A 22,679-nucleotide genomic window follows, 5' to 3' on the forward strand; every position below is an offset into this window, starting at 1 on the left:
GAAGCAGGCTCTGCACTGACAGCAGCAAGCCCAATGCAGGGCTTGAACTCAGAAACTGTGAGATCATGACCTGAGCCGAGGTCGGACGCTCAACCAACTGAACCACCCGGGTGCCCCAACCACTGTTCTTTCTACATCTTAAGGCACATCACATCAGTCCTCCACTTATCACCCTCCCATCGGTCCCCATGGCCACTCACATGAAATTCAAATGCCGCCGTGTTCTGCAAGGTACTATGAGAACTGCCCTTCATCTGCCCCTTCTCACTCCCCACCCCTACACTGGCCTGACTTCTGTCCTTTGAACACATCAACCTCGTTTCCATCTCAGGGTCTCTGCCGTTGCTTCCTTGGGCTCAGAGCATTCTTGCCCTGGATCTTTGCATCTCTCGGAGCTCAGCTCCAGTCACCACCTCAGAGAGACCCTACCTTGATTATCTAGCTAGAGCTCTCCCTCAGTCACTCCCTACATTCACCCTAATAACCTCCACAGTCCTTACCAGTGCTTGAAATTATATTCATTTTTTGTGTCAACTTCCCACCTTTTCTCCAGAATGCTACCAGTCCACAGGTGCAGGGGTTCTTCTCTTGCTCCCTGAATACAAAACCTGGAGCAGTACCTGGCACTGCCTTGGCCTTCAATACATGGGTTGACTGTAACCCTATGTAGACACTGTTCATGCATCCCAATGCTTTTCTCAGCAAGGGAGGCAGCAAACCTGAGTAGGGGGAAACCGCTTGCATGTGTGGGACACTGTAATTTATTAAAGTTATTCACATATGCTTTTATTCGAATGTTCCAGACAGGTATCTGCATCCCAGAGGTGAAGAAACCGAGGCTGGGACACTGCCTGATTAGTACCTTCCTCCACGCCTCCCCTGCCTGCGACAGCTGAGAGCCGCCCCCTGCACCCAGCCAGCCCCTAGCCATTGGGCACAAGTTGCCCCTGCTCTCTGAGCACACAAAGGCCTCGGTGCCTTCCCTCATGACTTCCCTGCCATCCTGCCCCACTCCAACTACTTCCAGACTCCAGCTCCAGGCTGTACATAGAAATGTGCCTTCAAGATTCTGCCCTCACGTGTCACCCTCCCCACAGTAAGCTTTCTCCCAACCTCACTTTAATCAGGCTATAAACTCCTCAAGGGCAGGAATTTGGTCCCATTTTGTGTGTGTGTGACCTCAAGAGTGTTTGGCCAAGAAAAACCAAAACGCTATTTAACTGTACTAACTGGCTGATCCAGTTGGGCAAGTATGAGTTAAAATTCACAGTGCAACAAATCTGCTCACCTCCTTGCTTCAGGTTTTCCCGTTTACACAGAAAGGTGATTAAAAGGCTGAGGCTCCCTTTTGAACTACAACCTCACTTTCAAAAGACTGGATTTCTAATAACCTTCCAAGAAATCACATAAATACACACCTGACCTGCAAATTAGGGCAAACAAGCTATTATTAAGAACACACTGGCAGCCATCATCTCTTATTATATACGAGGCACTCTGAGTTCATGAAGAAGCAGATACCATTATCACCACCCATGTTACAAATGTGGATGCAGGTTCAGAGAGGGCAAGTAACTGGTCCAGTGTCACACAGCTGGTAAGTGGTAAATCAGGAGTTGTGCCCCATACTCCCTAATCTTGCTCTAAACCACTACGCCCTAGATCTCCTTTCTGCTTGACTGGATAACATCACCAAAGCACTTTCATTTATTTACCTTTACAAAAAAGTACATTCTAAAAGGATGGCCAGTTATATAACTAAGGTCTATAAAACAGCGCTTTGAGAGCCATGCCACAGAGGCCCAAAGAATACCTGTTGCCTTTCTGTGGGCCACAAAACCAATAATCTCATCCTGGCCATCCAAAACTCTTGCAAGAGACTTTTTTCCTGGCTCCTTGGAGACACATGCTGGAACTAAATCCAGTTTCCAGCGACTACGAAGCTCCCGTGATGTGGGAACTTGAAGGTTCTAGTTCCTACCTGACTGGGTACATTTTCCAATAGGTATGTCTCTGACCAAGAACAAGGAGCTCATGCAATAAAGAAACACACAAAGCACAAAGGATTTTTATTATCCCCAGCATTCACCTCATCTTCCAGCTCAGAAACCTCGACCATCTACCGGGGGAATAAGAGGGAAGTCACGGCACCGATTTCAACGATTTAAATGGAATGCCAACGAGAGTGGTCCGATCAGCAAGAGGGAGACGGGGTGGGGAAGGATTTCTGGCTCCATCCCTGGCATCAATTTTTGGAGTGTCTTTGGTGCAACACTGGCTTCTAATCTCCCAGGAATAAGGATTTAAATAATCTGAAGGAAAAATATAATTAGCACCCAATAAGGTAAAATCATAAAAGACTCTATTTAAAATGTCCAAGAATTCCACATCAACAAAAATTGAGAAAGTATAGGTATTAATACGTAACCAGCTCATTTAAAAAATAATACCATTAGCGAAAAGAGCTTTTCAGCAGATCAAGCAAATCATTACTGGTATGTCATCACTCAAAGAACTGTAATAAAAACGCTATTATCCACTGCAGTAAGAAAAGGGAAAATGAAAGGTCTCCGAGCAAAACTATTCCTTTAGTTTTACAAAGCAGCTGCCTGACCTTGTCAAACGTGCCATTTGATCACTTCCTGTGCTTCTGAATTTTCAGATACCTGACTTCCCGGCTGCCAAATCGAGTCACATTTGTCCTTCTGGTGACTTGACCTTTCAAGGATCCAAGTCTGAGAACCTGTACGAGCTGGGCAGTGAGCCCAGCCTCCCATCCCCAATCTTCACACACTGCTTGGCACACAGTAGGTACACAGTAAGCTCAGTTAAATGAATGAAGTTTATTTTAGAAGTAATTTATTACATGTAATAATTCTAGACTTGACTATGTTGTTACCAAGCAGGTTTTTATATGCCCAACATACCATGCATCAATCGTATCAGTGCTAACTCTTGGGGGGAAGAAAAGTCATTCTTAAAAGCTGGTACCAAATAGTTACTTGCAAAGGAAAAAGTGACTTTCAATTTCCATCACTCTTCAGTAAAATATTAATAAAAACCAGGGAGACAAAAGGTATATTTAAAAAACACACACCTGGTTAGTCACCATATCCATTTTGCTATTCCAATATCTCAGGAAATCCAAATGTTTCAATGTTTAGAAAAGGAAATTAATATCACATAGTTTATTTTCTAAATGAGCTAACTGAAACGACAGGCTTAGCTGGGCCAGAGGCTGCCGGCTGTGGCCCAGTACCGACCGGTTCTCCGCTCTTCCCACAGTGAAAGGATTACCGAGGCACCAGGCCACCTGAAAAAAGGCAGCTCATGCCAGCCTCCCTTTCCAGCTGGACGTGCCACAGAACTCAGTCCTGCTAAAGGGGATGCAAGACAAGGTATCACATTGCTGCTTCCAGGAATCTCCTTTAAGAGATGGTGCCCGTGTGCCTTTGGCTCTATTCTTTGTCCCCTCGTTTGTCCCCCTAGAACTCAGACGCCGCCCTCCTGGATTACGAGGTTGAGGCTATGCATGGTGCAGTCGCAGGGAGAAGGAGTTCCGGTTCCCAGACACCTCAAACCAGCTACCCTGATTTTTATTACGCTATGGCAGAACAATCAACACCAAAAACAACACAAAAAAGCAAAGCCAAAAGAGGTCTTTCAGGTAAAAAAAAAAAAAAAAAAAAAAAAGATTTAGAAATAGGGATACTGTGAACAAAAAAATACCATTTCAGAAGCGTATACAAGATTTATAGAAGGTACACTGCTAAACATTTATGCTGTTTACCACTCCACGCCTGCATTTAAAGATATTTAGAAGTATTTAGTGACCAATTAGCACAGATGGTGGCAAAGTATTGGAGATGCACCCAGAAGCCCCCTGTTGTGTTAGGACACCTCCCCTTTAGTGGCTGGATTGTGGGGAAACATGGCGGGAGCACCCAGGCAGAGCGGCCAGAGCAGTTGTCAAGGGACACTCAGGGGGGTTTGGGACATAACTATTTGCCAACTAGAAGCATTTCAATAGCCGAACAACAAGTACTGCTTCACCGGCATACCCTGGCTGAGCAACAGTTCTGCTTGGACCTGCTGCGGTCAGAACAATAGGGCACATGCTTGTAGCAGTTACCGCCTAGGGATGGCTCACACCTTCTGACCTGTCCCGGAGCAGACTGCCAAGGCAAAAACCATAATCGGAAACACTGAGGGAGTTACCAGAAGACCTGATGGGTTCAAATCCTGGCTGTACCGCCTGGATGTACAGCTGGGTATCATCTGTGAAATGGCTCTAAATTTTCTCATAGGGTGTTGCAAGGATCAAACAAAATAACATCAAATAACCTTGTAAACTCTGATGCAGTGATGCTCTTATCAGTATTCAGTTAACACACATTCCAACATGCAACTCTGACTTGCAAATAGTTTTTAACAAGTCTAAGTACAGGGGGAGCACAAATGCTGAAGCCATTAGGAATCCAACAGTTTGAATGTAAGACTGTCGATTGTAGGGGCACTTGGGTGGCTTAGTTGGTTAGGCACCGGACCCTCACTCAGGTCATGATCTCACGGTTCATGGGTTTGAGAGCCCCATGGGAGTCTGTGCTGACAGCTCAGAGCCTGGAGGCTCCAGGCTCTTCTTCAGATTCTGGGTCTTCCTCTCTCTGTCCCTCCGTCACTCACTCTCTGTCACTGTCTCTCTCTTTCTCTCAAAATTAATAAACATTAAAAACAATTTTTTTAAAAGACTATTATAGTTGTTGAGAAGATTCCAGTAACCCCAATGGCAGGGTAGTAGTCTGTGACAGTATCAGATGGTAGGACATCATTCGTGATAGGCAGTCACAAAGAGCAGCCAGTCACTCCTCAAGAATCAACTATGTTCATTAAAACAATGCTGGGCAAACCACCATGCTGGAAATTGACCCTTGACTTAAGGTAAAGCAAAGGAGGGTATAAAGTTCTTCACTACAGCACCGCTTTTAACAGCAAAAGATTAGAAATTACTTGAACATCCAGACTGGTTAAATTAATCATGGCTCCCTCTTAAAACCGAACAGTATGCAGACTTTAAAAATATCAAGGAGGGGTGCCTGGGTGGCTCAGTCAGTTGAGCGGCCGACTTTAGCTCAGGTCATGATCTCATGGTCTGTGAGTTCGAGCCCTGCGTCGGGCTCTGTGCTGATAGCTCAGAACCTGGAGCCTGCCTCAGATTCTGTGTCTCCCTCTCTCTCTGCCCCTCCCATGCTCATGCTCTGTCTCTCTCTCTCTCAATAATAAATAAACGTTAAAAAAAATTTTTTTTAAATACCAAAGAAGCTCTTTATTTACATCACACAAGCTCTAAAACATGTCAAGAGAAAAAAAGCAAGGTACAAAAGAATATATACAGCATGTTACCATAAGTGTAAAAACAAAATGCATGTATTTGCTTATAAATGTATAAGTACCTGTGCAAGGATGCACAACAAGCTGGTTAAACAATGGTTGACTCTGAGAAGTACAGGGTAACTGGAGACCAGGGGTGGGAGGGTGATTTTCACTTCACATCTTTTTGTAGCTTTTGTATTTGTACCTGTGACTATATTACCTATTCAAAAATAAACTTAAATGTGCTTTTAAAAATAATGTCAGCCAGTGAACACTGGGTCACTGAAAATCCTGCAGAGTAAAGGACAGAGATGGTCATGGAGGTTAAAATCCGTGCCTGGAAGTCATGAAGAAAGCAAAGCTCAGAACTGCAGAAGACAAGCTCACACATGCTATCTTTATGTAGGCAGCTGCAGGCAGGCAAAAGTCAAAAGCTGATTTTTACAGCCCATTCCAGAAGCATGAGGACACAGCAATAAAGAAGCATATAACCCGTACTGTGCTGGCCATCTGGGCATTACAATCAAGTCCACATGGAGGGCAGAAGTTGAAAGATACTGAGGAGAGGAAATCCAAACAACTGAGAAGGTGGACAAGCTTCCCACCATGGTCAAGTGAGCTAGAGAGTAAAATGCATGGACACCAGAGAGGAAGCTGCACACTCATCATAAAAGTCCACACTGCTAATAGCATTCAGGGGAACATGTCAGCTACAGAAGAACATAGACACAATTCTCACTCTTCATATCCTCCTTTAGAAGGGGATGAATCTACCGAGTTCAGAGGCATCCCAATATACAGAGCTATTTATAAATAGCTGCTGGGTTTAAATGCCTTAGTCTTCCATGCTATGGACACTACCCAACCCTCTCTGCAGTAACCACCTGCTAAAGGGAGGAGCAGGAATGAGTCATGGCCTGAGTCAGGCACCTCACCTTTCATCTAATCTACAGCATGAATGAGAGGAGTGTAGGCGACCAGGACTCCTGGTCCAGGAACATACCAGAGGGTGTGGGGATCCATACAGGGAACACATAACCGCTTCTGAATTTGTGGTCAAAGGGAAATCCAGGCCCAGTTCCTCATCAAGAAACGCTTAGCTCAGGGACTCAAGATGGCAGCTCTTTTTGATGAGAAAAGATTTTCAGAGAGGCTTGGTAGGACTTGAACAGATCTGCTCAAGCTTCTCTTATAAAAACAGAAGCATGGACTACACAGACCCCTGCTTGGGGGTGGAGGTGGAGGACGGGGGTTCAAGTGTACAAAGGCTTCTGGATGGAGGAGGGACACAGGGGCAGCTTCACCAGTGGCTGGCTACATGACCTACAACAAATTCTAGGCCTCCATTCCTTGATCCATAAAACAAGGGAGATGGTCTACCTTTCTAGGTCATTTATTGGGTTCCTTGCCAACTTCTGCAGGTGATAAATAATTCCAGTGATAAAGAAACCCACAAAAGCATTATTGGGTGATATTACTAGAATACGCCCACTCTTTGTGTGCAGATGAAAACATCTATGGCTTGTGCATAGGCCTACATTTCTTTTAAAGCACTTTTCTATTTTGAGGAATGACGTGTGCCAGGCTCTACATTAAAGCCCCAGGAAGGCACAGGTAAATCAGACGCAATTCTCTGCCTTCTGAGGGCCCACAATTCAGAACCATCAGTGAGTTTCTATTCTGACGGCTCCCAAATAGCTTACTAGAAATTCCATGATACACACATCAGTAAGAATAAAAAGAGTTTATTAAGCTAAACAGAATAGAGAAATTAGTCACTAGAAAAATCAAAGAGATGAGGAACAGAGAAAGAAAATAAAGCTGCTCCCAGGTAACAGATGAACATGGCTCTAAAGGAAGCTGGGGGTGGGGAGGTAGGAACAAGGAAAGAATGTGCAAGACAAGCTAATGATGACCATACTGCTAGGGACAGCTGTTAGTCTAATCTGATGTTCCCTGAACACACACACACACACACACACATACACACACTTCCTTTCAAACTTCAACCGGCAAATGTGCCACTGTCAGACCAAACCTCAACTCTGACCTGACCTCAGGGTGCCACTGAAATGGAGGTTTCATTCTAAAGCTGCTGAGTTAGGAAGAGCAGCAAGACGTAAGTGACAAACAAACGAATACGGCCAGGCTTGGTATTTGCTGCAATTTTCTCTTTCACTCAGTTAGAAACTGAAAACCAATTACTTTGGTTTTTCAAAGGGCAGGTGTTGAGGAGCCTGGGCATTCCACACGTGGAGCTGGGAGCACAGCTATGGGTCCAACCGGAGCAGCCCTTCTGAACTGGAAAACACACACTAAGCTACGCAAGGGGGTTTTTAACTTCTACCGTAAATTTGTTAAACTTTTAATTCCGTTGCCACTAATCTACATTAGAATATTCTATCAGATGACAGGGTGTAGCACAAGTCTCTACTTAGTTATTTTAAGTTTAGCGGGTCAATATTTTCTGGCCTCATAACATGGACAAGCTGATTTCTGGTGGCTCCAAAACAAGTTTAAGAAGTACCAGGGGCGTCTGGGTGGCTCAGTCAGTTGGGCAGCCAACTTCGGCTCAGGTCACGATCTCATGGTTTGGGGGTTCAAGCCCCGCGTCGGGCTCTGTGCTGACAGCTCAGAGCTTGGAGCCTGCTTCGGATTCTGTGTCTCCTCCTCTCTCTCTGCCCCTCCCCTTGCTCGCACTCTGTCTCTGTCTCTCAAAAATAAATAAACATTGAAAAAAAAATTTTTTTAAAGAAGTACCAAAGTATTCACAACCATGTGACTATATTTAACACTGCCGAAATGTACACCTAAAAATTGTTAAGATGGTAAACAAAAGAACAGTACCAAGATGAAAGAATCATTCTTTTTTTAAAAAAAATTTTTTTAACGTTTATTTATTTTTGAGACAGAGAGAGATAGAGCATGAAAGGGGAGGGTCAGAGAGAAGGAGACACAGAATCTGAAACAGGCTCCAGGCTCTGAGCTGTCAGCACAGAGCCTGACGCAGGGCTTGAACTCACAGACGGCGAGATCGTGACCTGAGCCAAAGTCGGCAGCCTAACCGACTGAGCCACCCAGGCGCCCCAAAGAATCATTCTTAAAAAAATGGTCATCCCACTTCCTGTTCTCTAGAAGTCCTTAATGTATTTGGGAAATTAAATCAACTCCAAGAGCTCAACCAGTACCACCGGGTACCCATTTCCATGAAATCTGAGCCAAAAATGGACAAGCTATCAGCCTTGCTCTTAAGAAGCTCTCAAACCAGTAGGGATAATATCCATCAGGGAGACATTTATACAGAGAGTGCCTTCCATAGCAGGGGATCTGGCCAGACCAAGTAGGCAGACAGGTGTTGTCTTATGTGCAGACAACCATTCACCAGCGGAGGCTAACTTATGCTGACCTGGAGAATTCTAAGACTCGGCTGAAAGAAGTGCCATGCTCACTTGGAGTGTCCACAATTAGCAGGGTAAAAGGGCAACAGTGGCTATATACTTGCTATCCTTATTCCAGAGAGACACTTAAGAACATAGGACACTGCTCTATTAAGGGCAAGATTATGTGGCACATGATTAATTCCAAGAACAGCCTGCTTCACCAAAAGGTAGACGCGTAGGGCATAGCATTAGAGGGACTAGGCATCAGGCAGCTGTGTGCCAAGGCCCTCACTGCCATTATCTAGCTGCCACTATTCTAGGTCTCAGCTGTCCCTCTATAGAGAGGAGGCTGGTGGGTGCTTCTCAACCACTTCCACGAAAGCAGTGAATGACCAGGGAGAAGGTGAACATGCACGGGGGCACAGCCCAAAATGCCTAAAAGCTTAAACTGTCTTTAAAGCCTCATGTTTTAGATTAAAAATTTACATAGATTTCATTCTGCACTAGAAAGAGATAACCTTTTTTTTTTTTAATAACTCACCACCATGCTGCCTCAGGGAGATGTTCTGTAATTAATTTGTGGCACACCCCAGGGCAATAGAGGATAAGGTCCTGATGAGTCACCCTCTTGCATAATTTCAGAGACAGTCTATTATATCCTTTTAGATTCAGATTTACCTCAAGCTACTTAGTTAGCCTATACCACTTGTCTTGTGAGAAGAGGCTGAAAATTGGCAGTATTTTAGACGCCAAAGGGTTATTTAGTCTAGTTTTCTACCTTCTTGACAATTCAACGAGACCCTAAGTCACTCTGACTGGATACACACCGTGGTACACTAGATACGTTAACCAGGATTACAAAGACAATCAACCAGGCCCCAGGAGCAGGAAGCAAGGCGACAGCACTCCTGCTGTGTTCCTGGCTCACTGCCACCCTGCACAGCACATCCCTGCCTGCCGATGCCCTGATGCCTACGGCGGGAGGATGATGGGCACATGGGCACTACACCATCCTAGACCGTTCCAGATCCTGGAGCTGCATATACTCCCGTATGGGTGATGTTCACTCAACACCTAATATGAGCCTTGTAAGAATTTAACAAAATAAAAAGCTGCAGTTTTCTGCAGCTCAAATATAGCACAAGGAACTAGAGATGGCTAAAGGATTTTGATGTGTTGCCATTTTCTCTTCCTTCTTCCAAGTCCCATGTTTCCCTTCCTTCTCCTCAAGGCGAGACTATAGTTCCTGTCTGCCTACGGACAGCCCCCAACTCCGGTGACAGCCCTGCCCGTGGGGCAACTTCACCTTTGACCTAACCCCCCAGAGGAGCATCTGCTGCCTGCCAGACTGTCGAGACAAGATCACTACAGCAGCCTTTACTGCTAAGGGGCCCACAACAGTAAAAGATGATGTTGACTGGATGTGCCAGGCACTATGCCAAGAGCTTTATCCTCACTGCATTCCCTCTTCACAACCCGATGGGGTAGGTACCGTTAGTACCTCCACCTTCCTGAGGAGGACAAGCAACCCGCCCAAGGTCAAATCCACAGAATGTGAAGAAGCGGGGATTCCAATCCCACATTCCTCTATCTCTAGAATGGAGTTCTTACCCCTGCAAGGCAAACTTCTACGCAGGTATTGAGTAACGTTAGGCTAATGAGCTACTGTTATTGATGAGAAATGAGAAGCAACCAGAAAAAAACCTCTCGCAGCCTCCCACCAGGACAAGAACCCACCTGCCTGCATCTGTACGCCCTTACTCTGTGGTGTGATGAGCCACCTGTGCTGTGGTCCCAGCTAGCACACGGACAACCCTCCCGTCTCCTACGCTCACTTTGCCTTTTCTACTCAATCATCCTCATCAATGGCCCAGCTCACTATCAATTGTTCCCACCGTAAAAATAAAATTCCTTCTTGACCCCATTTTCTCCTCCATTCTTGCTCTGTTCCCCTCTTCAACAAAGTTTTGACTTCCTACTTTTTGTCTCCAACTCCTCTTCTATTCTCACTAACACACTCCAGCCAGGCATGGCTCCCAGAACTCCACAAGTGCTCTGATCAGGTTGCAGATGGCCTCCACATTGCTATCCCAGTAATCAGCTCACAGTGTCATTGACACAACTGATGGATCATTCCCTCTCCAACATGCCTTCATCACGTGACTTCCAGGAGCGCACATCTACTCCTGCTTACTAGCCATGCCCCCCTTCTCCCTAACCCCTGCACAGGAGTACCCTAGAGCTCTGCCCTTAGACTCTACTCCCACTCCCTTGACCTCATTCATCATTCAGTCCACCAGGAGGCCCAGGACTGTACTGTTTGTATCTCCCACCCAAACCTCCCCAACTTCAACAGCCAACTCAACACCTCCACTGGGGTGTCTCAACCTCTCAAACCTAACGTGTCTAAAATCAAACTTCTGCTCTTCCCCCAAAATCCATTCCTCTTATGCTCTGTCCTAAACCATCATAGGACAACTTTATCCTTCCAGGTGCTCAACCCAAAAACCCTGAAGATACTGTTTTCTTCTCTCTCTTGCTTCACCCTATTGACTCCATTTTGAAAACAGATCCAGAATCCAATCATTTGCAACCACGTTGGCCCAAACTACCATCATCTCTTATCTATTATTACAGGAGCCTCTTAATTAGTATCACATCTATCCTTGCCCTCATAGAGTCTATGCTCAATCCAGCAGCTAGAGAAAACCATTTAAAATCTAAGTCAGAACATGTCATATTCTTCTCAGAACCCTCCAATGGCTTCCCACCTCAGTCAAGAGTAAAGCCAAAGTCTTTCAATGATCTATGAGGTTCTGCACAATTTGCCTTCAAGGAAAATACAGGCTTCCTTGCTGTTCTTAATTTGCTAGGCATGCTTCTGCCCCAGTACCTTTGCACTTGGTGTTCTTGCTGCCCAAAACACTCTTTCCCCCCAATACTGTCATGGCTTGCAGTTTTGTCTTCTCAGTGAAGTCCTCCCCGGCTGACCTACTGCCAAACAACCCCCCAGTTCCTTTCTCCACTTTCTTTTCCTCTGTATTGCTTACTACCTTCTAACATAATACCCCTATTTGTCTGTCTCCCCCAACAGAACTAAGCAGGGATTTTATCTATTTAATTTGCTGCCATAGCTCCTGCACTAGAACAGTGCCTAATACATAGTAAACGCTGAGTATCTGTTGAACTTACAACTTCTATAGCAAAACCCCAAAAAAGTTGATTATGGTTTCTCCTAGACGTCCAGAGCACGTTCCCCTCTAAGTTTTTACTTGTTCGTCATGGTAAAGTGAGAAAAAAAAATCCCTTTAAGTTGAAACATAAACTATACATTTATATATAAATGTGCACACACAGAAATAAGTGAGCTTACAAAAGATCAATTTCTTACCCTACAACAGTGAAAAACCTTCTCAGACGGCTTCTGGATCATGGTGCTGCCAAACTTGGGGGATTCTCATCTTGCAGCCCTCACCTCCTGGGATCATCCTGAGTGAGGAGGCGTCTCCACGTCTCCACCCTCAGCTAATAATCTCTGTAGCAGCCCTGGGCCCTTTCTAAATATAAGGCTTAGAAGATACATTTCTTTCTGAACTGGCTGATAGGATATGGTATCTGAATTGGCTTTACCATGTCTTAAGCATTAAAACTCTTTTCCAGCTGGCCCCCAAAGCCCTCCCTTGGGCTTTGGATCATCTAAATCAGTACCTGCCTTCTCCAGGTCCTCTATCCTTGAGCCTCTAAAAGGCCCAACAGTGTCCAGGCCTACCTCTTGCATTTGTGGGTTCATGTGAGACCTCTTCATTACCCAGCTCTTTAAGTCACCTCTCAACTTTTTCTGAATATTGTCCTAAGTGCTGGCACCTAGGCCAGGTCCCACGAGCAGCCAGAAGGCCTCAAGGGCAAGTGCCATTTTCCTAGAATTATGTCTTTACGTATCCACATGATCACATCTGAGTCTCTTTAAGCTTCTCCTTGTTTGAAAACTCTTAGGTTTATTTGTGTCACAGCAAAGCTGGATTCCTTAAGCCCCAGTCAATTGGTTTTCAACACTTCTCTTCACCCCACATATTTTAAATACCTTTTCCTACTGATCTCCAATCTCACCAGAGCCTTGCAGAATTCTGAACATGTCCATTTCACTTCAAAATACCCTCGTTCTCGGGGTGCCTGGGTGGCTCAGTCGGTTAAGCGTCCGACTGCGGCTCAGGTCATGATCTCACAGCTCGTGAGTTCGAGCCCCGCGTCGGGCTCTGTGCTGACAGCTCGGAGCCTGGAGCCTGCTTCGGATTCTGTGTCTCCCTCTCTCTCTGCCCCTAACCCACTCGCATTCTGTCTCTGTCTCTCTCGAAAATAAATAAACACTAAAAAGAAAAACAAAAAGTTAAAAAAAAAAACAACCCTTGTTCTCATGAGAGGGTCCTACACTGCCAGTTGGAGGGGGCTCAGACCATCATCTGACAGATGGATCAGTGGGAAAGGGACCCAGGAAGGGCTGCTTACTCTCCTCAGCAAACAGAAAGAAAAACAGGACTTCAAAATCCCACTGCTATCAATCAAGTGGTCCATTCACACCAGGAATAACCATCCCACACCCCTGGCTGTGATTCACCTTGATGAGGATCCTCTTGCTAACTTTAGATCATGCTGTTTTATCAATGGCAGTATATCCTAAAGAGAAGGGCTCTAATTCTGCGAAGACAAGAGGCTATTTGGCTCAAGAGACTTCTAGTTCAGTGACATCCTACCCTTATGGGCCTGAAATGTTTACCATCATTTGTACACTTCCCCCCACACCCACGCTTAAAATAACCTCAGTACAAATTGATGTCCTTTACAAAATGAAGAAACTACAGTGACATTGATATCACCAAACAAAGCAAACAGAGACCTCGGGTAAACAGGCATTACTCTGTGCTCCGTTTATTCTTCATATCATTAACCAGCGTGCCCCTTTCACATTATTCCAAAGTTTATTTTTATTTCTATGCTTCCAGGCTTAGAAAGCATATTTTGCTAAAAGGTTTTCCTATACTATATCTGAAGTGGTTCTTCAAAAAAAAGTAATCTTCGGATTGTACGACACACAAAATACATGTTGCTGGTTAGCAAATAAACATGCGAGCGGACATCTGTGGCTTCATGGTACTTGCTTTCGCCTTCCACGCTTGCTTCAGTAACGCTCGCCCCACCCCCCCAATTCAGAACAGCCTTCTGTGCAATTTCATTGGTTTCAGAGTCTTAAATGTTTTCTAAAGTCTTTCTCCCAATTTGGGATTAGGCAAAGTGACAACAGTAACTGACCCTAGCATCCAGCATGTGTGTGGGAGAGAGAGAGAGAAAGACACAGACACACAGAGAGAGAGCAAATTGGGGTCTGACTGGGCTACCCTGTGGCCTGTGAAAGAAGTCATTCTACACGCACACCAACTATGGAGTAAACTGACTTGGGATTGTCTTGCTTTCTTTACCTGTAACCAGAAAAGCCAGACAGCAGCAGATTAGATGGTGATCATTCCACCCTGTTATTAGGCTAATAGGCACAGACACTTGTGAAGAGCCAATCTACCTGTCCTAGTTCAGGGCTAATTAACAATTAGTCTCTTAATTTAGTTCCAAGGGATCACTCATTTCCAATTCCAAGTGCCAGCTTAGGAAACAGAAATCTGCTAGAACATTACTTCCACACTTTGTCCGTGCACCTTCAATGTTCAGCAGCTTCACTGTGAACAATCAGACCCAGCTTTGCACAAACAGATCCAGCTTTCCTACCATACATTAATGCCAAAGGACCAGGAAAAGAAATCATCATCAACCCTGCCCTGGGGGAAGTGCAAATTACCCAGTCTCCCAAGGATAAGCGTGAGGGGGTACTTCCAAAGTCAGAGGTCTAAGGAGATCTGGAAACCGAGCAGTTGGTGTTCCTTATTAACTGCATCCTGCAACGTCACAATCCACGCTCCAAGGGTATCCTGTGCACAAAGTCACTGCCCGCCCAGCACCTCACTGTCCCTGCAGCAGTCTGCCTCCTGATCGCCTCCACATAGTGAAACCACACTGGTATTCATCTACTGCTTGGCAGCTACCAAAAGACTACGAGGCACAGTTCCTCGGAGATGTACTTTCCAAACATGGTAACTACAGAATGGAATTAAAGGGAGGATGTACACTTAACCATGATCAGACTCAAACCCAAAAGGAGAAACCACATGCTGCACAGGCCAAGAAGGATGCAAGATGTAGATTGAGAACCAACCTGCCCAACAACGTGCCATGGTCACTTCACCTCCTTACAGCCTTGGTTTCCACATTTATTTAACAAATACCAAGTGCTTATTCTGGGCCAGGACTAGTCTAAGGTACAATTATCCTCCTTTACAATTGTGTAAGGAGAGCATAGACAGATTAGATATTGTGATTTAAAGTAAGAAATACATATGTTTGGGGGTGCCTGGGTGGCTGAGTTGGTTGAGCGTCTGACTTCAGCTCAAGTCATGATCTTGCAGTTCGTGAGTTCGAGCCCTGCATGGGGCTTGCTGCTGTCAGCATGGAGCTGGCTTCAGATCCTCTGTCCCCCTCTCTCTCTGCCCCTCCCCTGCCTGGGCACTCACGCTCTCTCTCAAAAATAAACATTTAAGGGGCGCCTGGGTGGCTCAGTCAGTTGGGCGGCCGACTTCGGCTCAGGTCATGATCTCGTGGTCCGTGAGTTCAAGTCCCACATCGGGCTCTGTGCTGACAGCTCAGAGCCTGGAGCCTGTTTTGGATTCTGTGCCTCCCTCTCTCTGACCCTCCCCCATTCATGCTCTGTCTCTGTCTCAGAAATAAAACGTTAAAAAAAAAAAAATTTAAAAAAGAAATACATATATTTGGTCTTTGTCCATGGTTCCTTTTGGACCACACTTTAAGGATGGGGGCTGACTGCCATGAGAACCAACTGCTTGATTAGAGGGTTGGAACTTCCTAGTCCTACTCTCCTGACCTCCAGTTAAGGAAAGGGGCTGGAGGCTGAGGTCAATCACCAATAGCCAATGACTTAATCATTCATGCCTATGTAATGAAGCCTCCTTAAAAATGCAAAAGGATGGAGTTTGGAGAACCTCTGCTTAGTGAACATGTAAAAATTTAAGGGAGGGTGGCACACCTTGAGAGGGCATGGAAGCTCGTCCCTGTCCTACACACCCCTTCCATCTGGCTGTTCTTGAGCTGTACTTTTTTTATAATACACCGGTAATCTAGCAAGCAAAATGTTTCTGAGTTCTGTGAGCCATTCCAGCAAATTAATTGAACCCAAGGAGAGCAGTCATAGCAACCTCCAATCTACAGCTCATCCATCACAAGCACAAGTGACAACCTGGACTTGGGACTGGCATCTGAAGTGGGAGAAGGCAGTCTTATAGGACTGAGTCCTTAATCTGCGGGATTTGATGCTATCTCCAGGTAGATGGTGTCACAACTGGATACTGTAGGATTACCCAACTGGTGGTGTGTGGGGAAAAAAGCCCATACATTGGAACTGGGTGCAGAATTATAGCTGTCTTGCACAATGTCATAGCTAATAAATGGCAGAGCAGAATTTCATCCCAGCTGACTCTAGGCTCCAGCTGGGAACTAGACTATAGCTCTAGGATTTGTTCTTACCCACTATATTATGCTATCTTCTGTGTAAAAAAAGGAAAGCTCATCTGGCTCAAACCTAGAAAACGTTAAGACCAGATTCTTGGATCACATCCACATACAGTAGACCTGGGATGAGCCTAGAAGTATATGTTTATATAAGTTACCCTGATGGCCAACAGGTTTAAGAATCCCTAATATTCTGGGGCACCTGGGTAGCTCAGTTAAGTGACCGACTCTTGATTTCGGCTCAGGCCATGATCGCATGATCTTGAGATTGAGCCCTTCATCAGGCTCCATGCTGAGCGTAGAGCCTGCTTAGGATTGATTCTCTTTCCTGCATGCATGCGTGGACGCTCTCTCTCTGCCCTTCCCCTGCTTGTGCACACACACATGCACACTCTTTCTCCCAAATAAACTTTAAAAAAAATCCCTAAGGTTCCTTGCAAATATAAAGTTATTTGGTTTTCAAGTTGTACACAAACACAGAAGGGTAAGAAAGAACGGGGGCTGGCCTTGCCCCTGGTGCCCATTACTGCAGCTGAGTCTTGACCACCCTCCCAAGAAGCCGTCCGAATTCTGTTTCTGACACAAGGTCCCAACCAAATCACAACTGGGATCTAGACTATAGCTCCCACTGGAGGAAGTCAACAGCTTCCCCACCACGGCCCCTAGAGTTACACACAGCCAAGATTCCCTTACTAGCCATGAATAACTAAAGCTTTAGCCATCAATTCACTAGCACCCTCACATGCTTACTCCCATTTGACCCATGCACATCCTTGCCAAGTGCTTTCAGGATCTTGCTCTACAGTCATCATCTCTATCTAGTCTCATTATAACAACCAACAAATCCTAAGAACCCACTGCAGTGTGGGTCAGCCACCTTTAAGGCAAAAATCAAATGTAATTTAAAATCACTCCTGAAAATCCCTTAGCTGGGACAGGATAAGGGATACCCACAGTTTAAGTATCTGTGCCTGGACTCTCTTCTAATTGACCCTTATCCAGCTGGCCTTGGATCAGCTTCCGGGTTCTTCTTTCTTTGCCTCTTATTCCCTCCCCTTCTGAAAAAAGCCCAGTGAGGGGTGACTGGAGCCAGCCAGGGATCAGAGTTGCATCCAAGATGTGTGCCTTAGCGCTTGCTTTCTTGAGTGCATTCACAGTGCCATGTGGCCCAGGGCCAGCATCCAGGGACTGTGCTCGGTCACCTTGAGTCCTGAGATTAGAGAAAGCTCCAAAATGGGCAGGGAGACTTAGAGATCTTAGGACTCCGCAAGAAAGATAAATAAACCAGTTTAATTTTAACACAGGTTGGTGTGAGACCAACCAGATAATGACTTAGGGTTTGAAAAACAGATCAGAGTACCCATGGTATGAATAATTTGTTAAAAGTCAGGTATAATGCTCTTGTAAGACTCTCCACATTTGTAAAGAAGCAGTTACTGTGTGTTCTTAGTTGTATTGTACTCTGTTTTAGCATAACAATAACATTAAGATTTAGTTTAAGCTTTGGTAACCAAATGGAACTCGAGCTATGGCACATGGTTACCCCGGGACCTGGGCTCTACATACTACTGTGGACAGAATTGGCCGGTGAATTATTTGGCACTTTCAAGAGGGATAATGGAGACATAATAGAAAATACTATTGTATGTTTAGCTGACCAGGTCAGTTTTATGTGGAACACTGATTGGTTCTCAGGCAGCCCATCGTAAGAAAGAACATAATCCTATCTCAGGAGCCAGTTTAAATTTCTCCATGAAAGCCTTTTGAGTCCAACCTACACTATAGCAATTTCTTCTTCCTTTGAATATCTGTAGCACTTAGTATCATGTGTCTGACAGTTCTGATGGTTTTGTGTTTAACTGTTATCTACCATTTTCAAAGGATGAACCAGTCTCCCCAGCTGGATTGTAGGTAATGTGAGGGCAGGGGTTTTATGTTCATTTCTTTGCCTGATAGCACCTAGCATATGCCTTGAAAATACCATGTAGTCCTATCATACAGTCAATGTAACTTGTGAAATCCACTCTTTCAGCTCAGAGTAGAGAAAGAAATCCCTTTATTTAACCCCTTGCCATTCCCTGCTCAAAGTAGCCCTTGGACTCTGCTACCCCCAAGGAAAGGGAAGCATAATAGGCATAATAGGCATCCAAGACCTTCATTCTTGGTTTTTGAATTTTCAAGGATTCCTGTCCCAGCTTAAGTATCCTGTCCCTTATCCAGGATAAGGGATAAGGGATAAGCGCCGATTCACATGGGAAGCAGTTTAATAAGTCAACATAACACAGTGCATTTCCAAAACTCAGATGCCGGCCAATTCCTCCAGGTCTGAAGGACATTTCTGACTTTTCCTTTAGGAGATGGCATGAGCACAAGTCAGAAACACCAAGTTCAAATCCAGATTCTATTCAGATTCTGAACCAGTTGTGAGACTTCAGACATTTCCTAACTTTCAGCTTTAGTTTCTTCATCTATAAAGGGAGTCAGTTGGACTAGATGACCTCTAGTTAATGATTTTTAAAGCAGGAGCATCACTAGTCTGAGAAAAATCAAAAGCAAACATCACAGAGTCAGAAGGGACAAGGGGCCTGGAGAGCCTCTGGAAGATGACGAGGATCAAAAAGTTCCCCAAAAGAAGATAATGGACGAGGAAAAACCCAGAACTGCTCTACAAGAATTGCACTTACAGATTTCTTCCTTCTAGTTTCTGCTTTATAGTCAAACATAGATCCGTCTCTTCCAAGAAGAGCTAAGGGTGATGATTCATAGAACGGACATACCCACAGGTGTCATCCTGCACCGTCTACCTGGCAGGGGTGGTAACTCAACCTTAAATATCTAAGAGAAACGAAAGATCCCAAGGAGTGCAGACCCTGACCTTGGTAACTCAGATGACTATCTCATCATCGTTTGGAGTCTCAAACTTCCTTAATGCACAGCCTAAAACTGTGACTGAAGTTTTATAGTCTCTAGGTCAGTTTTATAGTCCCCAAAGTCCTGGGAACACCCAACACGTTCCAAGGCTCTCAGATACATTATTCTGTTATAAAATCTTAACTTGAGTTCAAATTGGTGTTAAATATTTAAATAGCACTGTAGAAAATTTAAGTCACAAAAATCTATGAGTTTCGGTAACAGTGCATTCATCTGATATTCCCACACATCTTTACTTCTCCTGCCTCACTGAAGTCCCTTGGTCAGCAAATCCACTTTTTGTTATCAGTCTAATTATGACCAATTAAAGTTAAACTGCTTTGAACACAGGTTTCATAAATGTAACTTAAGAGTTTACGATATCCATCACGCCATGTACAATAAACTTTGGCTTTGCTCTTTGGCAGTCACAATCAGAATGGTTAACACCAGTCCAATAGCTGGCACATAGTAGGAACTGAATTAGTGCTTCTAAATTTATCAGCACTAACAGCCACTTAGTCAGCAAGTACCCATCCATGCCAGGCAGGAATTAAGCACTGTACGTGCAATCTCTTAATCCTTACAATAACCTTATTAAGCAGTAATAGCTCCATTTTACAGATAAAGAAACTAAGGTTCAAAATAAATTAACAGCTGCTACATGGCCCAGAAGGAATATGAGCTCAGGCCTCTCTCACCGGTTCCCTGAAATACTCCTACTGAGCTTTTCTATAGAGTGCAGAGTTTAGGACACTGGACCAGAAGTTGTGGGGTCTCAATCTTACTGGCTGTTATTTACACCCACAACTGTTACAGTCAAAGGTGACAACTGATGTGATTATGGCCTGTGTGTGTGGTTTTCCCGGGAGGACCAAAGCTGCTCCTGAAGCTGGAATACTTTACCAAAAGAAGGGGAGGGGACTCTAACAGCAGTAACAAGTTTTAGCAGGCATGCTGCGTAGTGACAGAGATTCCTGGCTAAAGTCACATTTTGCAAGTCTCCATCCCAGATATTTCCTTGCCCCAATACTTCCCCTTCACAATGTTCGCTTGAACAAGTATTCCAAGGAAGCCATCACCTTCAGTAGGCGTCAGGTCAAGAGAATACCAAGCAGAATGTATTCCCTCCGCTGGCCCACAATCATTGCTGCACTAACCAGTTCAAACTCTCCATATGGGTGGAAGCACATTTACACACTAAGTATTCAGAAACACTAAACGTCATCCATTAACTGAGGTAACAGAAACCACCTTTCATTTCAGATTTACAGCTTGACAATTATTTCTACTAAAAGAAGGCAGAGTATAAGCAGCTGGCCAGCCCTCAGACCACCAGCCCTGGGCCTCCCCACCCCCTACTAGTTTCTTTGCTTCACTAGCAGGTGTTATCAGAAAATCCTGACTTTAAGATTCACCAATTCTGAAGTTTCTTAACTCAGAAATCAAAAGGTTTCCTCCAGCTCTAGAATCCCATTCGTCTCTCATAAACACAGTCTTCTCTTTACACAGCCAAAGGCTGCACTTTGCTTTCTCCGGTCTGTTGGTCCTGGAAGGGCCTCGGTTCCACTAAAAGCCTTGAGGGAGGAGGGACCTTCTGTGAGTTTATTTTTCGGTAGTACAGATCAAGAATGAAGGCCCACAGCGATTAGGGCGGACTAAGCTCCCAAACCCTCTCCAGCCTAAATAGTTTGATCATGTGGGAACCAACACCGTCTAAGAAAGAAAAGGAGAAGCTAAGCAGTGCCAGTCTCCACTTTCTCCTGGGAGGAACACCGCTATGCTATGGTGGGGGAGGGGGGTCATTTCCAAACCTTGTTTGCAAAGCCCCAGTCCAGATCGGACATTTTGCTTTAACTCTTCACCTTGGGCCTGCCCAGTGCAGGGGCCCAAAGTGTCTTGAGGTACACCCCCCCCCCCCCCCCGCCGGGCGCTTTGGGGCCTGGGCGGGGGACCGGGAACACCACTCATAGGGGCTTGTTTTCTCAGCTGATCTTAGTCATGAGAACAGGTGCTTGGTCAATTTCATCCTTTTTTTTTTTTTTTTTTTTGGAAAAAAAAGTTGGGGTGTAGAATAGCTCCCAGAGGAGCGCCCGCCGTTCAGAGAAAGCCACGCAAGACAGGATAAAAAGTGGCTTTCCAACTTCTGCCGGGCTCGCGAGTCTTCAAGGAAACCAGGTAGTGTGTGCGGTTGGGAAAGGCCTGGATCTTTCCGAACAACGCTCCCAGCAAGCCCACAGCAGCGATGCAGCGACCCTACACCCCGGGTCACCCTCGCCCCAAACATACACGTGAAGCTCAGCAAAGCGTGCCACCTGCCGGGTTCCCAGCAAACATGCCCGGAGGGAAGGACCTCCGGAAAGCACTTTTGTTTAAAAAGAAAAAAAAAAAAAAAAAAGTAAACTCTCCCGGGGCCGAGGACAGCCCCGCCTGGCACCGGGGCCGGGGTCCGCGGGGCTCGGCCCTGGGGTCCTCCGGCTTCCAAGGTCAAATGGGGGGAGGCGCCGCGACCGGCGGGGCGGCGAGCAGCGGGCCGCGCTCCCCCGGGGACCGGCAGAATCCCGGGAGGGGCAGACGCACGGGTAGGGCTGGCTGGCGGGAACGCGGCGCGCCCTCGCCCCTGCTCGCGCGCAGGCCGGCGCCCTGGCGGGGGTGGGAAGTCGGGGAACTTACAGCCGCCTGTCCTCGGGCTTTTGCTGCCAGTGCATGGCCAGCGAGAAGCCAAAGAGGCTCCCGGGGTCCCCAGTTTTCCGGATCACATTGTCCTCGCGGGTGTCCAAGTTGAAGGCGGCGCCGAGCCGGGGCAGGAGACCCGCGGACAGGTAGAGCAGCCACAGCTGCCCGGCGGCCGCCATGGGCGGACGCAAGTGGAGAGGAGCGGGAGCCGCGGCGGCCGCCCTGCGCTCGGGGCCGGGTTCGAGGCTGCCGCGCTGCTGCTGCTGCTGCTGCTGCCGCCGCCGCCGCCGCGGCCACCTTAGTCTCCTCCGGCCACCGCGCCCGACCCCACCCCCGGGACGAGCTGCGCACTCCGCCTGGCCGCTCCCCCTCGCGGGCAGCTCCCGGTGGCTGAATGAGCCCGTTGTTCTCTGGAGACTCACAGGCGTTTTATCAAGTGACGAGGACGCCGGCCCCGCCCCTCCCCACCCCTCTGGCCCCTCCTCGCGCGCCCGCCACCCTGCCCGCAGCCGGCACCTTCCCGGCCGGCCCGGCTGCGCTGCGTCCCCGCGCTGCCCCTCTCCGGCCGGCCCCTGGCCGCTCCGGCAGCCGCCTACCTGGCCCGGAAGCCGGAGTGGGAGACTGGAGTTGGGGGGTGGGCCTTGAGCTCTCGGCCCAGCAGCCCCGTCTGGGGGGTCCTTCGGGAAAGAAGCACTGGGAATTGTGGTTGCAATTCGGCGC

General features: G+C 46.4%; 1 protein-coding gene across 1 annotated transcript in view; it reads right to left on the reverse strand.

Moving 5' to 3' along the window:
• ITGA6 (integrin subunit alpha 6) overlaps positions 1-22,363 on the reverse strand; it is a 77,100-nt gene extending 54,737 nt beyond the window's left edge. Inside the window, exon 1 of the mRNA XM_058713952.1 lies at positions 21,957-22,363. Within this exon, the coding sequence (XP_058569935.1) occupies positions 21,957-22,138 (182 nt within the window). The 5' untranslated portion in view covers positions 22,139-22,363. The remainder of the gene's footprint in view (positions 1-21,956) is intronic.
• Between the last annotated feature and the right edge of the window lie 316 nt (positions 22,364-22,679).

This window comes from Neofelis nebulosa, chromosome 2 (assembly GCF_028018385.1).
Source record: "Neofelis nebulosa isolate mNeoNeb1 chromosome 2, mNeoNeb1.pri, whole genome shotgun sequence".
NCBI lineage: Eukaryota > Metazoa > Chordata > Mammalia > Carnivora > Felidae > Neofelis > Neofelis nebulosa.